The following is a 25,650-nucleotide window of genomic DNA, read 5'->3' as shown; positions in this document are numbered from 1 at the left end:
ATGAGAAACAAGTGCAGTAAATTTATTTTGTGGTAGCTGATAAATATTCAATTTAAGCCTACCAGATAAATATTAGGAGAATTAATTTCTTACTATTATGAATGTCTTATTATTCTTGGGCAACCTGCTTTAGCTGACCTTGCGTAAACAGGCAGGTTAGACTAAATCATCTCGAGATGCCCCTTCCCACTTCAAGCATTCTGTGATTCAGCAAAGTACTTAAGTCTAAATTTAACTGTGAATATGTATGTATTTCTGCAAAACTGATCCTTTGCTTATCATTAGACATAAGAGGGAAATTGTATTGTAAGGTGGTCTGTTAGGAATTGAGTAGGAAAATTTCATCATATGCACATCTGTTGCTGAATAGCTCTTCCCAAGATGGAAACCTCCTACATTCTTTGCACTAAGATACTGGGGTGTTGTGGTGTGTTGCAATATCCTGTTTTACCTTCTCCCTTCCCCCTCGCCCCTCACTGAGTGTGCCCTGTCAATCAGGCTAACATACCAGCAAGGCGTCGTGTGATAGGTGTCCCTAGTACCTTGAGACCCTGCCCCTTCACCTGGTTGGTGACTCACCTGTCCCCTCCCCTTCCCCTGTCCTGAGCTTAAAATGTGAATGAGACCATGCAGCTTTATTCTGTTACCAGCAGTGGCCCAGTGCAGACGTATCTGTACTCATGGAATAAACATCTGGCTACCTTCTAGCAGAATCCATTCCCTTTCTCTCCACCATCGCCAGAAGCTCTCTCCTGAGGAGAACGGAGTCCTGTCTTGTGCCCCGCTGCACTCTGCCGCCAGCCAAGGTATCTCTGCGGTTAAACACCGCAGCGCTGCCTCTGGCCCAGCAGCGAAGGTCAGAACTGGCCTAGGCACCATCTAACTGGTTATATTGGGATACATATTCCAATATATTGGCGTCCCTGTGGGTGGGCTCGACTCTGCAGCCCGAAAAAGGACTCGCAGTTCCTCAGAGAAGCTTCTGCCAGCCGTGCATCCAGCTGAAAGGAGCCTGGCTTCAAGACTCCCAGCTAGAGACTTTGGGAATACTCCCAGAAAAAGTTTCGTGGACTGTTCGGTGCCTTTGAAAAGCCCTGCTTCATTGTGGTGAACAGATTTTCCAGAGGAAGAAAAGGGTAGCTTCTCTTACACCCAGAGAGAAGTCCTTTTCCGGTGGAGACCTGCCTGTACCCAGCCTACAGCTTCCATTTCACGTGAGTATCTCTGCTTTCGGTAGAGCAGAAGCTCAAAAACAGACTCTGCCGCGAGTTCTGTTCCTTTTTTGCCTTTGCATTTTGGCTGCGCAGCCCCACAGACGAGAATTCATAGCGTTCTAGTGTTAGCTTTCCTGCTGCGTGTTTCACTGTTTTTTAGAATTCGCGCCGGAGCGGGATCGCTCTCTGCCCTTCCCCCCCCCGGCTCAGCAGCGTGTTCAGACACGTGTTAGGAGACTCTCTTTCTCTTTCTCTTTGCGGGAGAGGGGGGGGCTCTCTTTCCACGTGGCCGGGGGACCTGCGGGGTCGGGCGTGCTCTGCACACGCGGCGGCGGGGGGGGGGGGCGTCCCGGTTTCGGCTGCCACGTGGAGTGGCTGCTCTCTCTGCTCCGCGGGGGCGCTGCATTCCACGGCGGGGGGCAGGGCGTGCCCTGCTGCTGCTGCCCGGGAATTTTAAAAGCATTATATACAGCTGCATTGTGAAGCTTTTGTCTGCTCGTTATCGCTTTCTATCTGTGGTTTTTTTAGAAATTGGTAGCTGATTTTAGCTTTGTTTTTGGTCAGGCGGGATTAAGTACTCTGCTTTTTACATCTATCATGGGTTCCAAACTTAGCATTGTACAAAGGGGAGTGTATTATGATATTGTTAGCATTCTAATCAAGAGTAATGTGAAATTCTCTAAAGGAAAATTGAAACAGTTTATAAGATGGCTTTTTCTGCAGTTCCCAAACATTTCCCTTGAAGAAATCCACAATATTCAATTCTGGGATAAAGTTGGGAATGATTTGATAACCTTAGGACAATCTGGGAAATCACCCTCAGCTAAATTTGTGTTCTGGAGTTTACAAATTCGAACAGCATTGCTCAAACAAAAGGAAATGGAGAAAAAGCCAAATGTAAAGCCATGTGCCTCTGCTCTCCCTGTTCCTCCCTCTCCCTCTAAAACCCCTAAACCTCTTTCCCCAAAAAAATCCCGAGCACGTGTTAGCTTTTCGGAGAGCAGTGATGTCCAAAATGGCCCCCAGTCCCTAGGGGGTGCACAAGATGGTGGGTGCCACGTGGCATCTTCCCAAACCGGGTCTTCTTCTTCCCAAAATCCTCTTAAGCATTCCAAAATTCCATCCCCATCCCCCTCTCCTCCTGTTCCTCGTGACACCTTCCCCCCTCCCCCCGCCTTTCCTGCAGTACCCTCAGCTCCGCCCCTCTACTCCTGCCAGGGGGCAGCTGCTGACGTGACGTCACCAGGTGACCCCGCCCCCTGTTCCCACGGTATCCCCGCCCCCTGCCAGCCCCTTGACCCCACCCCTTGTTCCCACGGTTTCCCCGCCCCTTGCCGGCTCCCTGTCCCCGCCCCCTCCCCGGGTTCCCACGGTGGGGACACACCCACTGCCTGTCCCCAAACCTGTAGCTGTGATCCCAATGCTTCTGATTCAAGGGATACAGAGCAGGGGACAGCAGACCCAATGCATGGTGCCATGTTGTCACTGGCCCCTGTTACGTTTCAGCCTGCAGCTCAAGCTGGAGCAGCCCCAACTGCTAATTGGAGTTCTTTTGGACGACAATTGATTAAAGAGATCTGTAAATCTCATAAAGAATATGGTCCACACAGTCCATATTTCCGTGGCCTTTTAAATTCTGAATTAAGTAGGACTATTGTGGTTCCACATGATTTAAAACAATTGTTTTCATGTCTCATGACATCCACGGAATTCAAATTATGGGAATCAGCATTGAAACAACTGCTAAAAGATGCTCTCCCAAGCTTACAGGCTGATCCAAACACAGCAAAAGACAACAATGGTAACCTTATTACTATTGACCACCTCTGTGGTGAGGGTCAATGGTCTTCTCCCTCAGTCCAAGCTGCTGCAATTCCTGCAGAAACACTTGAGAAAGTAAAGGTAGCAGCTGAAAAGGCATTCTTTTCCCTCCAACCTGAGGGGCCTTTTGAGCCCTATAGTAAAATCAAACAACTACCATCAGAGCCTTTTGTGAAATTTGTAGAAAGGCTAACTAGAGCCATTGAAATACAAGTTAAAAAGGAAAATGCAAGGGAAGCAATTTTAGAGGAAATAGCGTTCACAAATGCAAATGAACAGTGTCGAGCGGCAATCCTGAGCCTTCCTATGGAACCTTCCCCTACATTAAAAGATATGCTTCTAGTCTGTAACAGGAAAGTGCCTCTGATGAGTGTTGCTGAAGACTCCAGACCAAGGCTGCTGCCAAGACCACCTCAGCGTGTTGCTGTTGCCAGCCCTGCACCTTCTCTTTCAGCACAGCAGTACCCTGGGCAGCAGCGGAGACCGGCAATGGTTGAGCCCACTAAACCATGCCTGCTTTGTAATAAGCTAGGTCACTGGAGTAACCAGTGCCCCCTGAAAAGGGAATTTGATGAATTTAAAAATAGCAGGGGAGGAGAACTGCAAGCCCTCCCTGGGGGTCAACAACAAAAAAACGAAGAATAAAGCGCCAGCCTGCCAGGCGTGCAGACATAAAAGGAGCAGGCCAAGAGAATAAGGGTAGCAAAATAAATCAAGCGCGCGATAATATTAACATTTGTGTAAGTGAAGCAGGTGCTTCAAAAACCAAGTCCGCTAGTCCACTGTTAAATGTGAAACAAAATAACCTTTGTTATGATTTAAGTGATTCTGTATTAACCGCATCTTCTGTCAATGAGCCTTACAGGTTGCAGCTGACAGAGTCACTCCACCTGAAGGACACTGACTGGCATATTGTCTCTGTAAATCCTGAACAGAAAGGTACTTGGAACCAAATTCGTTGTAAGTACATCATCACTGGGGACAAAAACACACCACAAGAGATCGAAATTGCTCCGGGACTGACAACATCAGATCCCAAGCAATTTGTTCTCAGCCTGCACTGTTTCCACCCACCCCTGTTTCTTCCTAAGGGACAAATTGTTGCTCAAGCTATCCCTGTGCCATCTTTACCTGAAAATGTCGATAAACAAGGGCCCACAGTCGCCCGGGTCCAAGTTATTGGGACAGATAAACCCAAATTGTGGTGCAATGTCAGTGGGGGTGGGGAGTCTAAACGCATTGAAATGCTTGTAGACACAGGTGCAGACTGCACAGTGATTCCAGTACAAGACTGGCCAGCACACTGGCCTTTACAAAATGTTGCTGGTCACCTTCGAGGTGTAGGAGGTCTGCAATTGGCAAGGCAATCCAAAAGCATTATTCAATTCGAGGGTCCAAACGGACAATTGGCAAATATCCGTCCATTTGTGTTAGATTATTCAGAACCTTTGTTAGGGAGAGATTTAATGGCCCAGTGGGGTGTCACAATTAATATTCCAGACTCTCCACAGCATTTTTGTGCAGCAGTCATTAAACAACAGCGCCCCACTCAAAAACTTAAGTGGAAAACAGACGAACCAGTTGATGTGAAACAGTGGCCACTCAGTAAACAAAAAATAAAAGTGCTTGAAGAACTAGTACAAGAGAATCTAAGAAAGGGCCACATTGTGGAGACCATGTCCCCATGGAACTCTCCAGTGTTTGTCATCCAAAAAGCTGACAAAAAGAGGTGGCGACTCCTCTGTGACCTCCGACAAATTAATAATGTAATTGAAGATATGGGTTCTCCCCAGCCTGGTATGCCATCCCCAACAATGCTTCCTCAAGATTGGAAATTAGCTGTTATTGATATTAAAGATTGTTTTTTCCAAATCCCATTGCACCCTGACGATGCACCGCGTTTGGCATTCTCAGTCCCTTCTATCAATTCAGAAGCTCCTATGAAAAGGTACCATTGGACTGTTCTTCCTCAGGGCCTGAAAGTATCTCCAGCTATCTGCCAGTGGTATGTCTCTTCCCTGCTTTCCCCAGTTCGTGCAGCCGCAGAGAAGGCCATCATCTACCATTATATGGATGATATCCTTGTGTGTGCCCCAATGATGATTTACTAACACATGCGCTTGACCTAACGATCGATGCATTGATTGTTGCAGGGTTCGAGCTCCAGGAACAGAAAATTCAAAAGATGCCACCTTGGAAGTATTTGGGCTTAGAAATTGGAAATAGGACCATTGTTCCTCAAAAACTAGAAATCAATCCAAGGATCAAGACCCTTGCGGATGTCCACAAGTTGTGTGGGTCTTTGAACTGGGTAAGACCATGGCTTGGTCTGACTAATGAAGACCTTGCCCCTCTTTTCAATTTATTGAAAGGGGGAGAGGACCCAGGGGCTCCTAGGTCTATTACCCCAGAGGCACGGAAAGCTCTAGAAAAGGTTCAGATTGCAATGTCCACAAGACAGGCCCACCGATGCCGGCCTGATCTGCCATTCAAATTTATCATCCTAGGTAAGTTGCCACACCTCCATGGAATTATTTTCCAGTGGGAGGAAAAACAAACACCTAAGGCAAAGGACACACCAAAAAAGGACCGGGACCAGAGGGACTCTCTCTTGATCATAGAATGGGTTTTCCTCAGTCACAAAAGGTCCAAGAGGCTGAGAAAGCCTCAAGAGCTGATAGCAGAACTGATCCGGAAAGCAAGGACCCGGATCAGGGAGTTAGCAGGATGTGATTTTAAGTGCATTCACATTCCAGTTGAGTTAAAATCAGGTCAAAATACTATGAAAATACTCGAACAATTGTTTCAAGAAAATGAAGTGTTGCAGTTTGCTCTGGATTCCTACTCAGGACAATTTTCGGTAGCACGGCCCGCTTGCAAATTGTTTGAACAAGATGTTCAATTTACTTTAAAATTAAGAACTGCTCTAAGTAGGAGACCTTTAAAAAGGGCTCTGACTGTCTTTACAGATGCGTCCGGGAGGTCCCACAAGTCCGTTATGACTTGGAAGGATCCTCAAACCCAGCAGTGGGAGACGGACATTGCTGAGGTGGAAGGTTCACCTCAGGTTGCTGAATTGGCTGCGGTTGTTAGGGCTTTTGAAAGATTCTCAGAACCATTTAATCTGATTACAGACTCTGCATACGTGGCAGGAGTAGTATCCAGAGCAGATCAAGCAATACTGCAAGATGTATCTAACATTGCACTTTTTGAATTGCTCTCAAAACTGGTAAAGTTAGTCACTCACCGAGAGCAACCCTTTTATGTGATGCATGTCAGGTCACACACTGACTTGCCAGGGTTTATCGCTGAAGGCAACAGAAGGGCAGATGCTCTTGCTGCACCTGCAGTGATGGCCACTCTCCCAAATGTTTTTGAACAGGCAAAAATCAGCCACCAGCTTTTCCACCAAAATGCACCTGGCCTGGTTCGTCAGTTTAACATCACTCGAGAACAGGCCAAAGCGATTGTGGCCACGTGCCCAAATTGCCAACAACATGCACTCCCTACAGTGAGTACGGGAGCAAACCCAAGGGGGCTGAACAGTTGTGAACTGTGGCAAACAGATGTAACACACATACAGGCTTTTGGACGGCAGAAATATGTTCATGTTAGTGTAGATACCTTTTCTGGAGCGGTCTATGCTTCTGCCCACACAGGAGAGTCATCTATTGATGCTATTAAGCACCTCTTACAGGCTTTTTCTTTCATGGGCATCCCCAAGGAGCTGAAAACTGATAATGGGCCTGCTTATAAATCCAAGGAATTCGGGAGCTTCCTGCAGCAATGGGGAGTAGAGCACAAAACTGGCATCCCCTTCTCCCCTACAGGTCAAGCCATTGTAGAAAGAACTCACCGTGATATTAAAAGGGTCCTGGACCAGCAACAACAGGTTCTGAAGGTAGAACCTCCCCACATCCGGTTATCCAGGGCACTATTCACAATCAATTTTCTGAATTGTTCTTTTGACAGCCTGAACCCACCCATCCTACGCCACTTTGGGGGGAACAGTCACAGGTTGATGAAAGAAAAACCTCCAGTTTTAGTAAAGGACCCTGAGACTTGGAAAATGGTGGGACCTTACAAATTGGTTACTTGGGGACGTGGATACGCCTGTGTGTCCACCCCCTCTGGTTTAAGGTGGGTTCCTTCCAAATGGGTAAAGCCCTATGTTCCCAAAGTCTCAGAGAAATCTGCAGAAGCACCCCAGGTTGCTCACGCTGCCTGGAGAAGAAAACGCCGCGCACGTTCTCTGGAGGAAATTCCATTTAAGCCTCCTATCTGGAATAGTTTGTAATATATGTTTGTCTCAAGTTTTTGTACCAGTTTAGATCCCACTGTTCGTGTGTAGCCTCGAGACGTCATGAGACCGAGCCTGCTTCTCGTCCTACTCGTGATCATCCCACCTGCAATCTCCTACATAGTACCGCAGCCCAAACCACGTATGGACTACCTTGACAAAGGCTCTCAGACATCAACAGAGAAACTGACAACGAGCTGAATGGACTTTTCAATGGCTGGGGACTCTCGGGCTGGTTGGGATCTATTCTGAAAACTGTAAATTTAGTGCTGTTTATTTTAGTTGTAGTTATTGTAGTTTTTAGCATTGTTTTTGGAGTAATCAGACGCATGGCTCTCAAGTTAATCTCAAACTCATCTCCCCCTCCTGAAGTCTACCATTTGGAAGCCCTCAGTGCTCCAGTGGATGACCTGGAAGCCTCAGTAGAATCATTCTGCACCATAAACACAGCCCTCTTCTTTTTAAACAAAACTAGGGGGAGATGTTGTGGTGTGTTGCAATATCCTGTTTTACCTTCTCCCTTCCCCCTCGCCCCTCACTGAGTGTGCCCTGTCAATCAGGCTAACATACCAGCAAGGCGTCGTGTGATAGGTGTCCCTAGTACCTTGAGACCCTGCCCCTTCACCTGGTTGGTGACTCACCTGTCCCCTCCCCTTCCCCTGTCCTGAGCTTAAAATGTGAATGAGACCATGCAGCTTTATTCTGTTACCAGCAGTGGCCCAGTGCAGACGTATCTGTACTCATGGAATAAACATCTGGCTACCTTCTAGCAGAATCCATTCCCTTTCTCTCCACCATCGCCAGAAGCTCTCTCCTGAGGAGAACGGAGTCCTGTCTTGTGCCCCGCTGCACTCTGCCGCCAGCCAAGGTATCTCTGCGGTTAAACACCGCAGCGCTGCCTCTGGCCCAGCAGCGAAGGTCAGAACTGGCCTAGGCACCATCTAACTGGTTATATTGGGATACTTATTCCAATACTGGGGCACTTACATTTGGAGAATTTTCCTTTCATTTCACCATAAATTACTCATTATAACATTAGGAGCAGGAATTTACAGTTTATTTCCAGAATCAGATTTATCATACAATACCACTGGTCCTACCCAATGTAGAGTTTGACTACATGGGTAGCTTCAGAGTAAGGGTTAGGTTTATCAATGGTAAAACACCACAGTTAGATGAGAGCAGTTACTTTTATAACCTAAGAGAACATAAAGAGCATGACTGTAGCAAGTATACTGATGCATTGCTGAGACCATTAGCTACCACTGAACAACCAATGGTCAAATAATTAATCTATTGAAATGTAAACATATGTAAGTACTCACACATATCCCACTGAAATATCACTGAAATAACAGTAGAATATTATATCAGAAGTGTGAGCTGAAATTACCCTCTGAAGTCCATCTAGTCCAGCCTTTCACTCAAGTATAGTTATTAGCAACACAAGGCCAAGTCAGTCATTGCTTTGTCTAGGTAAGTCCTCCAAGAATGGAGATTTCACCACCTCCATGGGTTCCCTTTTCCAGTGCTAAACTAATCTCCAAGGGAAAACTGTTTCCCACAAACACATTAACTACCTGTTTGTACAGCTGAAGAAATATGAACTAGTTCTAGAAATACAGATGGGATAACAAGGAATATAGGGAAAGGCCTCTATTGGGGATCTGACCTTAGATGCAATGTGAAGGAAGCCTTGCCAAAACCAAGCAAGACAGTATGGCTCTGCAGAGAGGACAGGAGCAGTGGGGAGCAGGCAATATTTAATACCTCGTTCAATTTCTAGCTCTGATTTTATGAGCCAGCTCTACTGAGAAAGAGTAAGGGTCCATCCTGAACTAGGTGAAGTGTCTGGGAGAGGTGAAGGGTCTGTGGAGCTAAAGCTGAAGGAGAGGCCGCATTCCAGAGACAACAAGGAGACAGAGAAAGAAAAACAGAAAAACCACGAGGTAAATCTGCCCCCGGCCTAGGAATTCCTCCGATAAAGAAGAATTAGTGCTAAATGTCGCGCGGAATGAATATGTATGAACTTATTTTGAAACTGTATGCATATGCATTTGGAAGGGGGATAAAAAGAGGACTCGAAGTCTCCGGGGGTACGCATGCCTTTTGGGGAGGCTTGCGTCCGGCGCGCGTCGTAATAAAGGCATACTGGGCTTTACAACTTTTACAAGTTGTGAGGTTTCTTCCTTTCTCCGCAAATCACTACCTCACAAAATTGCTTTCAGCAAAAGCCTATTTCAGCTGCAATGGAAAATCACAGAATCACTATATTGGAAGAGATCTTGAAGATCATCAAGATCCACCCATGCCCTAATACCATCTGAAATAAATCATGGCACTGAGTGCCACATCCAATCTTTTTTTAAACACATCCAGCGATGGTGACTTCACCACCTCCCCTGGCAGATGATTCCAGTACTTTATCACTCTTTCCATAAAAAACTTTTTCCTAACATCCAGCCTAAATTTCCCTTGGTGCAGCTTAAGACTCTGTCCTCTCATTCTGTCAGTTGTTGCCTGGAAAAAGAGACCAACACCCATCTGACTACAACCACCTTTCAGATAGCTATAGAGAGTGAAAAGGCTAAAGACAAAAATTTGTGAATAGTTAATGTACAGAAATGTGCAGCTGGAGCTGGCTCAAGGCTTCTCAGTGGCTGACAGACTTTCATAGGAGTTAAGCATATGTCTTAACTCTACCTCCTCTTGGGATTTCTATCAGTTGAACACCACTGGAACCAGGAGGGGAAGCTATACTTGTTATTTTCTATATCTTCTCTGTCTTTCTCTCTTTCTCCTTCTTCTTCTAATTCCTTCTTCTCAGAGTTTTGAGTAACTTAAAATCCAATGGGCTTGGAGTCTGCTGCATCGAATGGACTAAGTTAATGTTTTGTGAAATGTTTTATGCTGATTGAATGCTACTCTAAACTTTTGACAAAGTTCTCTGATTTTCTGATGTTGCCAGTAAATATTTTTGTTGCTGTTTTGGCCTTTTGAGGATATTTTGTCAGTATTTTTTCCGTACATCTTACACAGAGTGCATGAAAAACTGTAAGCCCTTTTAAGAGGCTCATCAAGTGAGCTTTTGGGGCCTTATATTTGCTCCAAACCAGGTGCAGGCCCTTGCATTTGGCCTTGATGAACTTCATGAGGTTTATATGGTCCCAGTTCTTGAGCTTGTCCAGGTCCCTCTGGATGGCATCCCGTTCCTCACCACAGAGCTTTGTCATCTGCAAACTTGCTGAGGTTGCACTCCATCCCTTTGTCTATATGATTAGTGAAGATATTAAACAGCACTGGTCCCAATACAGCCCCTGAGGGACACCAGTTGTCACTGGTCTATATCTGGACATCAAGCTGTTCACCACTACCTTCTGGATGCAACCATCTAGCCAATTCCTCATCCAACAAATAAATGAGCCATCAAATCCATGTATCTCCAATTTAGGGAGAAGGATGTTGTGGGGCACTGTCAAAAGCATTACAGAACTTCAGATAGATGACATCTGTAGCTATTCTCTTGTCCACTGCTGTAGTCACTCCATCACAGAAGGCCACTGAGTTGGTCAGACAGGACTTGCCCTTAGTGAAGCCATGCTGGCTCTCTCGAATCACCTCCCTGTCTTCCATGTGCCTTAGCATAGCTTCTCAGAGGTTCTGTTCTATCATTTTCCAAGGCATGGAATTGAGGCTGACAGGTTGGCAGTCATTGGATCCACATACTGCCTCTTTGGTCTGTCATAAAAATGATTTTGCATTTCTGGCAGTGATAAGATCCATAATGAGACAGGAGCTGTTGCAGTGTATTGTAATAGCCTGTTTTAAACTTCCGGGCCCCTTCCCCAGGTGTGCCTATACCTCTCTCCCTTCCCCCTCGCCTCCTTGCTGAGTGAGTCCTGTCAATCAGGCTTAACATTACAGGAAGGCCGTCGTGTGGTTGGTCAAGATCAAAAGATGCCCCTATGCCCAGAGGTCATTGGCCTGTCTGGGTGTCATCCTCCCCTGAGACCCTGCCCCTCCCACCTGGTTGGTAGCTCACCTGTCCCTCCCCTTCCCCTGTCCCTCCCCTTCCCCTGTCCCTGAGCTTAAAAGCTGAATCAAGCCATGTGGTCAGTATTCTGTTGGAGCTGTTGCCAAGATTCAGACCTCTGTGACCATGGAATAAAGCTCTGGATATAACTCTCCGGCAGAATCCATCTCCTTCTTCCTCACCATTAGCCTGAAGCCTTCCCTCCTGACATAAACGTAGTTCCTAACAAGCCTGGACTTGTTCAGCTGCCCAGCTGCAACCTCCACCAAGCTAAAGGTGTCTCTGGGGTGATACACCACAGTTGCCGCCTTTGGCCTAGCAGCAAGGGTCAGAGTGGCCCAGGCACAATCTAACTGGTAATATTGGGATTCATATTCCAATATTTGGCGTCTCTGGGTGGGCAAAGCGACTCTGCAGCCCCAGAAGGACTCTCAGTACCTCGGGCAAGCTTCGGCTGCCATGCATCCAGCTGAAAGAGCCTTGGTTGCAATGCTCTCAGTTAGAGACTTTGGGATTAATCCCAGAAAGAAGTTTTGTGGACTGTTCGGCGCCTCTGGAAAGCCCAGCTCCTTTATGGTGAGCAGATTTTCCAGAGGAAGAACATGGTAGCCTCTCCTGCCCATAGAGGGGTCCTGCTCCGGTGAGGAGACCTGCCTGCCTGGACCTTGCCAGCTACAGCTTCAATTTCAGGTGAGTATCTCTGCTCACGGTGGAGCAGAAGCTCAAAAAACAGACTCTGCTGCGAGTTCTGTTCTTTTTTTGCCTTTGCATTTTGGCTGCGCAGCGCCACAGAGGGAATCCATTGCGTTCTAGGCTTTAGCGTTCTGCGGCATGTGTTGCTCTCTTTTAGAATTCGCGCCGGAGCGGGATTGCTCTCTTCCCTTCCCCCCGGCTCAGCAGCGCAGCGTTCTCTCTCTCTGTGCGGGGGAGGGGGGCTCTCTACACGTGGCTGGGGGATCTCTCTCGGCACGGGGTGGGGGGGGCTCTGCACACGCGGTGTGGGGGCCCCGGTATCGGCTTGCCACGTGGTGCTGGGGAGGCTCCTCTCTCAGCCCTGCTGGGGGGCTGCATTCCACGGCGGGGGAGGCTTTGTTTCTGCCTCGGCTCGGCAGGGCGTGTTCCAGCTCCCTGCAGCTGCTGCCTGGGAATTTTAAAAGCAGTATATACAGCTGCATTGTAAAGCTTTTGTCTGTTCGTTATTGCCTTCCTATCTGTGGTTTTTTTAGAAATCAGTAGCTGATTTTGGCTTTGTTTTTGGTCAGGTGGGATTTTGTACTTTGCCTTTTAGATCTAACATGGATTCTGAGACAGAGTAGGGATCCATCCTGAACTAGGTGAAGTGCCTGGAAGAGGTGAAGGGTCTGTAGAGCCAAAGCTGAAGGAGAGGCCACATTCCAGAGACAACAAGGAGACAGAGAAAGAAAAACAGAAAAAAACCACGAGGTCAATCTGCCCCCGACCTAGGAATTCCTCCGATAAAGAAGAATTAGTGCTAAGTGTCATGCAAGATGAATATGTATGAACTTATTGTGAAACTGTATGCATATGCATTTGGAAGGGGGATAAAAAGAAGACTCGAAGTCTCCGGGGGTACGCATGCCTTTTGGGGAGGCTTGCGTCCGGCGCGCGTGGTAATAAAAGCATACCGGGCTTTACAACTTTTACAAAGTTGTGAGGTTTCTTCTTTTCTCCACAAATCAGTTCGAAACTCAGCATTGTACAAAAAGGAGTGTATTATCATATTGTTAGCATTTTAGTCAGTAGTAATGTGAAGTTCTCAAAAGGAAAATTGAAACAGTTTATAAGATAGCTCTTTCTACACTTCCCACAAATGTCCCCTGAAGAAATCCACAATATTCAATTCTGGGATAAAGTTGGGAATGAATTGATAACCTTAGGGCAGTCTGGCAAGGCACCCTCAGCTAAATTTGTGTTTTGGAGTTTACAAATTCAAACAGCCTTGCTCAAACAATGGGAAATTGAGAAAAAGTCAAATACCAAGCCATGTACCTCTGTTCTCCCTGTTTCTCCCTCTCCTAGCTCAAAAACCCCTAAAACTCTTACCCCAAAACTTGGTATTTTAAAGAGAGCACACTCATTGGGAAGTCGATTCCCAGAGTTTGCTAAAATGCCTGAGTTGCCCTGTCCAGGCTGTGTGGAACCTTTCCCAATCCCCTGTGTCCCCTACTCTAAAACCCAGAGCACGTGTCAGGTTTCCAGAGAGCAGTGATGCCCAAAATGGCCCCCAGTCCCTAGGGGGTCCACAAGATGGTGGATGCCATGTGGCATCTTCCCAAACCTGGTCTTCTTCTTCCCAAAATCCTCTTAAGCATTCCAAAATTCCATCCCCATCCCCCTCCCCTCCTGTTCCTTGTGACCCCTTCCCCCCCCCCCCCCCCTTTCCTGCAGTACCCTCAGCTCGGCCCCTCTACTCCTCCCAGGAGGTGTCATCAGACGTCCCCGCCCCCTGCCAGCCCCTTGACCCTGCCCCCTGTTCCCATTGCGTCCCCGCCCCCTCCCCTGGTTCCCACGGTGGGGACACACCCACTGCCTGTCCCCCAACCTGTATCTGTTATCCCAATGCTTCTGATTCAAGGGATACAGAGCAGGGAACATCAGACCCAATGCATAATCCCATGTTGTCACTAGCTCTTGTTACATTTCAGCCTGCAGCACAGGGGGGGACAGCTCCAACTGCTAATTGGAGTTCTTTAGGACGACAATTGATTAAAGAGATCTGTAAATCTCATAAAGAATATGGTCCACACAGTCCATATTTCCGTGGCCTTTTAAATTCCGAACTGAGTAGGACTGTGGTGATCCCAAATGATTTAAAACAGCTTTTTTCCTGTCTCATGACCTCCACGGAATTCAAATTATGGGAATTAGCATGGAAACAACTGCTAGAAGACGCTCTCCCAGGCATGCATGCTGATCCAAACACAGTGAAAGACAACAGGGGTAACCCTATCACCATCGAGCACCTCTGTGGTGAGGGCCAGTGGTCTTCACCCTTAATCCAAGCTACTGCAATTCCTGCAGATACACTCGAGAAAGTAAAAGAAGCAGCTGAAAAAGCATTCTTTTCCCTCCAAACTGAGGGGCCTTTTGAGCCCTATAGTAAAATTAAACAGCTACAATAAGAGCCTTTTTTGAAATTTGTAGAAATGTTAACTAGAGCCATTGAAATACAAGTTAAAAAAGAGAATGCTAGAGAAGTGGTTTTAGAGGAAATGGCATTTACAAATGCAAATGAACAGTGTCGAGCGGCAATCCTGAGCCTTCCTATAGAACCTCCCCCTACACTAAAAGATATGCTTCTAGTCTGTAACAGGAAAGTGCCTCTGATGAGTGTGGCTGAAGACACAAGACAAAGGCTGCTGCCAAGACCACCTCAGCATGTCGCCGTTGCCAGCTCTGCGCCCTTTCCCTCAGCACAGCAGTACCCTGGGCAGCAGCGGAGACCAGCAATGGTTGAGCCCACAAAACCATGCCTGCTTTGTAATAACCTAGGGCACTGGAGTAACCAGTGCCCCCTGAAACTGCAATTTGATGAATTTAGAAATGGCAGGGGAGGAGAAGTATAAGCCCTCCCTGGGGGTCAACAACAACAAAAAAACTGAAAAGGGAGCGCCGGCCTGCCAGGCGTGCAGACACAAAAAGAGTAGGCCAAGGGAATAAGGGTAGCAAAACAAATCAAGCGCGCGATAATATTAATATTTATGTAAGTGAAGCAGGTGCTTCAAAGACCAAGTCTGCTGGTCCACTGTTGAAAGTGAAACAAAATAAAATTTGTTATGATTTAGGTGATCCTGTGTTAACCACTTCTTCTGTCAATGAGCCTTACAGGTTGCAGCTGACAGAGTCACTCCACCTGAAGGACACTGACTGGCATTTTGTCTCTGTCAATCCTGAACAGAAGGGTACTTGGAACCGAATTCGTTGTAAGTACATCGTCATTGGGGACACCAAACACACACCGCAAGAGATTGAAATTGCTCCAGGAATGACAATATCTGATCCTGAGCAATTCGTTCTCAGGCTGCACTGTTTCCACCCACCCCTGTTTCTTCCCAAGGGACAAATTGTTGCACAAGCTATCCCTGTGCCGTCTTTACCTGAAAGTACTGAAAAACAAGGGCCCACAGTCGCCCGGGTCCAAGTTATTGGGAAAGACAAACCCAAATTATGATGCAATGTCAGTGAGGGTAGGGAGTCAAAACGCATTGAGATGCTTGTAGACACAGGTGCAGACTGCACAGTGATTCCAGTACAAGACTGGCCTGCACATTGGCCTTTGCAAAATGTTACCGGTCACCTTCGAGGTGTAGGAGGTCTGCAATTGGCAAGACAATCCAAAAGCATTATTCAATTCGAGAGTCCAAACGGACAATTGGCAAATATCCGTCCATTTGTGTTAGATTATTCGGAACCTTTGTTAGGGAGAGATTTAATGGCCCAGTGGGGTGTCACAATTGATATTCCAGACTCTCCACAGCATTTTTGTACAGCAGTCATTGAACAACAGCGCCCCATCCAAAAACTGAAGTGGAAAACAGACAAACCAGTTGACATGAAACAGTGGCCACTGAGTAAACAAAAAATAAAGGTGCTTGAGGAACTAGTGGAAGAGCAACTAAAAAAGGGCCACATTGTGGAGACCATGTCCCCATGGAACTCTCCAGTGTTTGTCATCCAAAAAGCTGACAAAAAGAGGTGGCGACTCCTCTGTGACCTCCGACAAATTAATAATGTAATTGAAGATATGGGTTCTCCTCAACCTGGTATGCCATCCCCAACAATGCTTCCCCAAGATTGGAAATTAGCTGTTATTGATATTAAAGATTGTTTTTTCCAAATCCCATTGCACCCTGACAATGCACCGCATTTGGCATTCTCAGTCCCTTCTATCAATTTAGAAGCTCCTATGAAAAGGTACCATTGGACCGTTCTTCCTCAGGGATTAAAGGTATCTCCAGCTATCTGCCAGTGGTATGTCTCTTCCCTGCTTTCCCCAGTGCGTGCAGCCGCAGAGAAGGCCATCATCTATCATTATATGGGTGATATCCTTGTGTGTGCCCCCAATGATGATTTACTCACACATGCGCTTGACCGAACGATCGATGTATTGATTGTTGCAGGGCTCGAGCTCCAGGAAATGAAAATTCAAAAGATGCCACCTTGGAAATATTTGGGATTAGAAATTGGAAATAGGACCATTGTTCCTCAAAAACTAGAAATCAATCCAAGGATCAAGACCCTTGCGGATGTCCACAAGTTGTGTGGGTCTTTGAATTGGGTAAGGCCATGACTTGGTCTGACTAACGAAGACCTTGCCCCTCTTTTCAATTTATTGAAAGGGAGAGAGGACCCAGGTGCTCCTAGGTCTATTACCCCAGAGGCACGGAAAGCTCTAGAAAAGGTTCAGATTGCAATGTCCACAAGACAGGCCCACCGATGCCGGCCTGATCTGCCATTCAAATTTATCATCCTAGGTAAGTTGCCCTACCTCCATGGAATTATTTTCCAGTGGGAGGAAAAACAAACACCTAAGGCAAAGGAGACACCAAAAAAGGACCAGGACCAGAGGGACTCTCTCTTGATCATAGAATGGGTTTTCCTCAGTCACAAAAGGTCCAAGAAACTGACAAAGCCTCAGGAGCTGTTAGCGGAACTGATCCGGAAAGCAAGGACCCGGATCAGGGAGTTAGCAGGATGTGATTTTAAGTGCATTCACATTCCAGTTGAGTTAAAATCAGGTCAAAATACTATGAAAATACTGGAACAATTGTTTCAAGAAAATGAAGTGTTGCAGTTTGCTCTGGATTCCTACTATGGACAAATTTCAGTAGCGCGGCCCGCTCACAAATTTTTCGAACAAGATGTTCAATTCACTTTGAAACTGAGAAGTGCTCAATGTAGAAGACCTTTAAAAAAGGCTCTAACTGTCTTTACAGACGCGTCCGGGAGGTCCCACAAGTCCGTTATGACTTGGAAGGATCCTCAAACCCAGCAGTGGGAGACGGACATTGCTGAGGTGGAAGGTTCACCTCAAGTTGCTGAATTGGCTGCAGTTGTTCGGGCTTTTGAAAGGTTCTCAGAACCATTTAATCTGATTACAGACTCTGCATATGTGGCAGGAGTAGTATACAGGGCAGATCAAGCAATTATGCAAGAAGTGTCTAACATCACGCTTTTCGAATTGCTCTCAAAACTGGTAAAGTTAGTCACTCACCAAGAGAAACCATTTTATGTGATGCATGTCAGGTCACACACTGACTTGCCAGGGTTTATCGCTGAAGGCAACAGAAGGGCAGATGCTCTTGCTGCACCTGCAGTGATGGCCACTCTCCCAAATGTTTTTGAACAGGCAAAAATCAGCCACCAGCTTTTCCACCAAAATGCACCTGGCCTGGTTCGTCAGTTTAACATCACTCGAGAACAGGCCAAAGCGGTTGTGGCCACATGCCCAAATTGCCAACAACATGCACTCCCTACAGTGAGTACGGGAGCAAACCCAAGGGGACTGAACAGTTGTGAACTGTGGCAAACGGATGTAACACACATACAGTCTTTTGGACGGCAGAAATACGTTCACGTTAGTGTAGATACCTTTTCTGGAGCGGTCTATGCTTCTGCCCACACAGGAGAATCATCTATTGATGCTATTAAGCACCTCTTACAGGCTTTTTCTTTCATGGGCATCCCCATGGAGCTGAAAACTGATAATGGGCCTGCTTATAAATCCAAGGAATTCGGGAGCTTCCTGCAGCAATGGGGAGTAGAGCACAAAACTGGCATCCCCTACTCCCCTACAGGTCAAGCCATTGTAGAAAGAACTCGCTGTGATATTAAAAGAGTCCTGGACCAGCAACAACAGGTTCTGAATGTAGAACCTCCCCACATCCGGTTATCCAGGGCGCTATTCACAATCAGTTTTCTGAATTGTTCTTTTAACAGCCTGAACCCACCCATCCTACGCCACTTTGGGGGGAGCAGTCACAAGTTGATGAAAGAAAAACCTCCTGTTTTAGTAAAGGACCCTGAGACTTGGGAAATGGTGGGACCTTACAAATTGGTTACTTGGGGACGTGGATACGCCTGTGTGTCCACCCCCTCTGGTTTAAGGTGAGTTCCTTCCAAATGGATAAAGCCCTATGTTCCCAAAGTCTCAGAGAAATCTACAGAAGCGCTCCAGGTTGCTCACGCTGCCTGGAGAAGAAAACGCCGCACGCGTTCTCTGGAGGAAATTCCATTTAAGCCTCCTATCTGGAATAGTTTGTAATATATGTTTGTTTCAAGTTCTTGTACCAGTTTAGATCCCACTGTTCGTGTGTAGCCTCGAGATGCCATGAGACCGAGCCTGCTTCTCGTCCTACTCGTGATCATCCCACCTGCAATCTCCTGCATAGTCCCTCAGTCCAAACCACGTATGGACTACCCTGGCAAAAGCTCTCAGACATCAACAGAGAAACTGACAACGGGCTGAATGGACTGTTGAAAGGCTGGGGACTCTCGGGCTGGTTGGGATCTATTTTGAAAACTGTGGTTTTAGTGCTGTTTATTTTAGTTATAGTTATTGTAGTTGTTAGCATTATTTTTTGGACTAATCAAATGCATAGTTCTCAAGTTAATTTCAAGCTCATCTCCCCCTCCTGAGGTCTACCATTTGGAAGCCCTTAGTGCTCCAATGGATGACCTGGAAGCCTCAGTGGAAAACACTGACCCTCCTGTAGAGGAAGAACTGATTTACCAACCATGGTTTGGCAATCATTCTGCACCATAAACACAGTCCTCTTCTTTTTAAACAAAACTAGGGGGAGATGTTGCCGTGTGTTGTAATATCCTCTTTTAAACTTCTGGGCCCCTTCCCCAGGTGTGTCTATACCTCTCTCCCTTCCCACTCGCCCCCTTGCTGAGTGAGTCCTGTCAATCAGGCTTAACATTCCAGGAAGGCCGTCGTGTGGTTGGTCAAGTTCAAAAGATGCCCCTATACCCAGAGGTCATTGGCCTACCCTGAGACCCTGCCCCTCCCACCTAGTTGGTAGCTCACCTGTCCCTCCCCTTCCCCTGTCCCTGAGCTTAAAAGCCGAATCAAGCCATGCGGTCAGTATTCTGTTGGAGCTGTTGCCAAGATTCAGACCTCTGTGACCATGGAATAAAGCTCTGGATATAACTCTCCGGCAGAATCCGTCTCCTTCTTCCTCACCATTCGCCTGAAGCCTTCCCTCCTGAGATAAACGGAGTTCCTAACAAGCCTGGACTTGTTCAGCTGCCCAGCTGCAACCTCCACCAAGCTAAAGGTGTCTCTGGGGTGATACACCACAGTTGCCGCCTTTGGCCTAGCAGCAAGGGTCAGACTGGCCCAGGCACAATCTAACTGGTAATATTTGGATTCATATTCCAATAAGGAGCCATTCACTCAGCCCAATTACTGGACCATCCTGGATGTACAGACTGATATGTGTACTGGTTCTGGCTGGGATAGAGTTAATTTTCTTCATAGCAGCTCATATGGTGCTGTTTTGGATTTGTGACCAAAACAGTGCTGACAACAGTTATTTCTGAACAGTGCTTTTTCAGCATCATGGCCTATTCTGCTTCTCACACTGCCCTGCCAGTAAGTAGGCTGAGGTGGACAGAATATGTGGGAAGGATGAGGGGAGAGGGATGGGGAACATTCAGTGTTATGACATTTGTCTTCCCAAGTAACTGTTAACACATGATGGAACCCTGCTTTTCTGGAAATGGCTAAACATATGCCCATCAATGGGAAGTAGTGAATGAATTTCTTATTTTGCTTTGCTGGTGTGCACAGCTTTTGCTTTACCTATTAAACTGTCTTCATCTCAACCACAACAATCTGGAAAAATCCTCCTGCTATATTGCTGTTTACTGTAGTTGTTTTACTTGTACTCTTGTTGGTTATTCCTAGCATGCCCCTCTTTTGAATATGCTGTAGATACTGTTCTTAAGGACGGTCATAGAATCATTTAGATTGGAAAAGACCTCAAAGATCATAAAGTCCAACCAGTAACCCAGCACTGTCAAGTCCACCACTAAACCATGTCCTTAAGCACCATGCCTATACATCTTTTAAATACTGCCAGAGATGCTGACTCAACCACTTTTCTTGGTACGATGTTCCAATGCTTGACAACCCCTTTGATGTATAATTTTTTCCCTAATGTCAAATCTAAACCTCCCCTGGTGCAACTTCAGGCCATTTCCTCTTGTTCTATTGCTTTTTACATGGGACAACAGACTGATATCCACCTCCCTACGACCTCATTCCAGGTAGCTGTAGAGAGCAATATGTTCTCATCTGAGCCTCCTTTTGTCCAAACTAAACATCCCCAGCTCCCTCAGCAGCTCCTCATAAGACTTTGGTTCCAGACCCTTCACTAGCTTCATTGCCCTTTTCTGGACACGCTCCAGCACCTCGGTGTCTTTCTTGTTGTGAGGGGCTCAAAACTGCATGCAGTACTCAAGGTGCAGCCTCACCAGTGCCAAGTACAGGAGAATGATCACTGCCCTAGTCCTGCTGGCCCTGCTATTTCTGATTGTGACGGTTTTGGCTGGACTAGAGGTAATTTTCTTCCCAGTGGCTGGTATGGGGCTGTGTTTTGGATTTGTGCTGAACACAGGGTTGATAATATAGAGATGTTTTTGCTGTTGCTGAGCAGGGCACACACAGAGCCAAGGCCTTTTCTGCTTTTGTATTGCCATGCTGGCAAGGAAGTTGGGGGTGCATGGTAGGTTGGGAGGAGACACAGCCAGGACAGGTGGCCCAAATTGACTAAATGGATATTCCAGACCATATGACATCATTCTCAGTATATAAAGTGGGAGGAAGAAGGAGAAAGGGGGGGATATTTGGAGTGATGGCATTTGTCTTCCCAAGTAACCATTATGTGTGATGGGGCCCTGCTCTCCTGGAGATGGCTGAACATCTGCCAGCCCACGGGAAGCAGTTAATTCCTTGTTTTGCTTTACTTGTGTGCATGGCTTTTGCTTTCTCTATTAAACTGTCTTTATCTCAACCCATGAGTTTTCTGGCTTTTACCCTTCTGATTCTCTCCCAGATGCCACTGGTGGGGGAGTGAGAGAGTGGCTGCATGGGGCTTGGTTGCTGGCTGGATTTAAACCATGACACTGACACAAGCCAGGATGACATTGGCCTTCTTGGCCACCTGGGTACACTTCTGGCCCATATTCAGCCAACTGTTGACCAACACCCCCAGGTCCTTTTTTGCAGAGCATCTTTCAAGCTACTCTTCCCCAAGAGGTACACCAGAACCTTGTCGGTTGGTATCCTAACTTGCTAATTCTCTCAGCTGATGGTGAATGTCAGGAAGGGAACTGATTCTTGGATTTGTACATAGCATACTGCATCTGTGAATCAAGGTTTTCCTGCGGTAGGAATGCTGGTATTGGTGGAATTGTGGGGCTGTGCATGAAAAATCTTTGTTAGATATTACTCTATTTAGGCTAGTCTCTCAAAAACTGACTACTGACTGCCACTTTGGTAAATCATGGATCAGAATTCTATGCCCTCCAAAACTTTAAGGGCTATCATCTGTCCCATGAACAATAACAAACTATGCAACAGGATTCATCTTACACCATGCAAACCTACAATGCCAATATTGACAATTGCCTGAAAGACACCACTTGCTGCTGTGACCTTATCAAAATAGGTGCCCCTGGCCTATACTGGCTGTGCAGCAGCTGTGCCATGACAATGCTCCCATGGAGAGAGAGGAGGTCTACGCACCCAGACTAATCATGCCTGCAATGCATGTTGAAGTAAACCTCTTCAGGACCCATGTCCATAAATATCCTGATGCCCTGTGACACTGGTGTGGTTTTAACCCTTTAGTAGAATGAGCATGGATATTTCACCAGCTTCCCTGAACTTCCTTGTCTAGGGGTCTCTGAGCTGGAGAAAGCAATCATTAAGTTCTCTGCTACTCTGGAAAATATAGAAAATGTACCAATTTATGCCATCCAAGCACTGCAGCAAGAAGTTGCTCAAGTACCACAGACTACTGTTCAAAACCACTAGCTTCAGAGTACTTGACAAAGTGGGATTTGCACATTAGTAAATACTACTTGCTGTGTCTGTGTCAGCCAAAATCTATGCTAGCAACTGAAGATATTCATTGGGAAATTGGCAAATTGTGGTCATGGCTTACCTCTTAGTTCCCATATCTCAGGGCATCTGTCAAAATATTTTGGCTGTGCTTTTTGAAATTATCTAATTTGTCATTATTTATGTTTTGTTTCATATCAGTGTATGGGGTTGTGGACTGTGTTATAAAACATTTTCCAATCATGTCAAGCCACTCCCTGACTGGGGTTGGGGCCACTAGATATAAACAAAAGCTGGTTGTAATCTTTTTCACAGCCTCTCACAGCAACTGGGAAAATGCAGTAGCAATTGTGGCAGGACATCCCCTCTCTACCACAAAAAAACTTATCTGCTTATCTTCTCTATCCATCAGCTGGTGCATAGCTCTGGACATTCTCTCCCCTCACATGAATTACTGAGGGAGGTGAGATCCCCAGCTGATAATAAATATCCCTTGCCTTGAGAGCAAGATGTAGAGAGATAAGCCAGGAATCCTGCACTGAAAGGCACTACTTTAACAACTATAAAAGCTACACAAATTTTCACGGAGGTAGAAGTCTCCTACACACTCCCTGGAAATGCGTAGGACTTCTCAAAACTTGGACACATCTTTGTGGTTACTTTTCTGGAAACAGAGGAAAGGATCATATGTGTGCCCCATCAGAAATTGGATGGTAAAATACATTGAATCCTAATCTATACTATTTCTTCGCTAGCTGTAATAATAGGTAACTCACTTGTGCACTCTATTGTTTATCTACTAGTAGTGTTTCTTTTGTTTATCCTGTGTAGGAAGTAATCTGTAAAAGTCATATATCTGTTAAATTTGTGTCTAGTAAATAAATTATTCATTTTGTAATATACTGACTCAGCTATGATTAAGAACACACGAGCAAGAGGGATCTGGGGTGCGGGCCTCCCCCCAACAGAGCTACTGCCAGAAATCTGAGTCAAAGGCAGGACTTTTTTAAGCTCTCCTCTCCATTCATAACAGTAATCACCTCCAGATGCCTGCACAACTGATACTTGATAGAGGTGATTCTACAGTACCTGTCTTGTGATACACCACCTTTCAACCTCTGACTGTATAACATACCCTGTAGGTGTTGGAACACCAACCTCACCTAGATTATTATATAACTAACAACCCATCAAAAAAACCCTTGCCTATAACTCCATGTCAAATGATGATTTGAGAGAATCACAGGGTGGAAGTGACATCTTGCCTTCTGACACCCTGTCCCTTTACCAATACTGTTATCTTAGAAAGTCTGCCAACACTCTGCCCCCGACCTACATTGTCAAAACTCTTTTCCACATTTAAAATGCATTTGCATGATTGGCTGTTTCTGCCAGATGACCCTGACATCAAATGTCCCTGGCAGTCCACCAGAGCCATGGCATTGCTTATGATCCTGTACTCACTATTGGTGATTGGGTGAGTTGCTATATGGGGGAATTTTTGTTCATCTTTCTTTCTCAATAAAGCTTTGTTTTATGATGTATTACCAGACTCCATTACTGTTTGGACCACAACATCAAATATATGCCTTACAAAACAAAATAAAAGCATTCTGATACCTTCCAAGTTAAAAAAAATACAAAAAATTAATGAGAAGATATATTCACTGTATAAGCAACTGATTTTTTTTTCTTTGTAACATCTGTACTTTTTAAGGAGATGTCTGATGATATAAAGACTGTAATGAGATTTCTTTCTTTCATGGGAAAAGTATAAATTTAAAAGCTCTCAGAACTCCTAGTCTTTCTTGAAAAAAATTAATATCGAAAAAGTTGAGAATACAATCATGACTGCCCCAGGACATGTTTTACCTTGGAATATCAACCCTTCTCTTAAATAATGAAATCAACATATATATACAGTCATGAAGAACAACAAAATGTTTTCTTTTTTTCACCTAAATTTTGTAAATGATTGCTAAAAACTTGCATAGAACAGTGTTGGTGAGTAACTCATGTAAGTTTGATGAATAATGGGAATAGTCTTTATGAAAGAAAAAGTCCAAACATTAAATTTCCCCCCTACTTTTTAAAATTGTGTACATAACACTGGGTACTCCTGCACTTTTCCTACCTAGTTCATGTATCACCACCCATGAGTTTTTTACTTCTGTTATCTTTTGAAATAGAAACAGAAGTAGGATATATAAGCCAATATAAATCCTATACTTTAAGTCAATGGAATGAAGTTTACTACTATAGGGTCTGTTCGAGCAAAGAATATATGAATTTTGTTTTCATTCCCATTGTATTTTTATGGCTTTGCTGCACAACATTAACCATGCAAATAGCTACAATAAGAACATTACCGTCAGCTATTCCACCTTTAACACAAAATAGATGGGTTCCACTGACCTTCCATGGAAGAGATTAGTTTGTGTCATATTATTTAAAGATTAGCATCTTAATCCATGAAGAACTTCTCATTTCATTCCATGCAGTTGCATACAACTGCTGGTAGATATTTGGAAAACAAGCCAGCCTGCTTTGAAAGCGTCTTAAAAGGACTAGCAACCTTTTGTTTTGCTGCTTAGTATGAAGTATTCAATCTATCATTAAACTTTACTGGTCAAAAAAAATTAATATCCAAATATACATGTAAAAACACACATACCAAAACTCTCTACAAATTTGTGTTTTAATCAATTTTCACATAAAATTTAAAATTAATTTTGGGTTTTTTTTTCTTTAAAACTGGTGATTTATGCTAATGCTTGCTTACCTCATTGTCAGACTCCACAAGCACTTGATCATATTCACTAAGAGCTACTAGAAACATGATAGATGTGACATTTTCAAAGCAATGTATCCATTTTCTTCTTTCCGATCGTTGGCCTCCTACATCCACCATTCTGCAAAATTAACAATGATCGCATCAACTCCACAAATACCTTTGCAGATAAAAATGCAAACACATGAAACACTGAATTCAAGAATTTAATTGAAAACAATTTTCTTCTTCTTAAAACTGTTATCATTCATATTAAAGACTAATGGAATGTGTTGTAAATAAGTTATCCTATTTGCTTTTTAGTTTGATCTGCTTTCTGAATTTAAATTATTATGTGTCTCAAAGCCCTCAAATTTCTGTTATTCTAAACACTTATGATTTTGAGTCACAATTCTA

The 25,650-nt window shown here is 45.2% G+C and overlaps 1 protein-coding gene across 1 annotated transcript in view; it reads right to left on the bottom strand.

Moving 5' to 3' along the window:
* LOC135460668 (guanine nucleotide-binding protein G(q) subunit alpha-like) overlaps nucleotides 1-25,650 on the bottom strand; it is a 49,245-nt gene that overhangs the window by 20,324 nt on the left and 3,271 nt on the right. Inside the window, exon 3 of the mRNA XM_064737572.1 lies at nucleotides 25,246-25,375. Within this exon, the coding sequence (XP_064593642.1) occupies nucleotides 25,246-25,375 (130 nt within the window). The remainder of the gene's footprint in view (nucleotides 1-25,245; nucleotides 25,376-25,650) is intronic.

This window comes from Zonotrichia leucophrys, unplaced genomic scaffold (assembly GCF_028769735.1).
Source record: "Zonotrichia leucophrys gambelii isolate GWCS_2022_RI unplaced genomic scaffold, RI_Zleu_2.0 Scaffold_84_193343, whole genome shotgun sequence".
NCBI lineage: Eukaryota > Metazoa > Chordata > Aves > Passeriformes > Passerellidae > Zonotrichia > Zonotrichia leucophrys.
The sequence above is the reverse complement of the archived record's forward strand: the minus strand, read 5'-3'. Positions and strand labels throughout refer to the sequence as shown.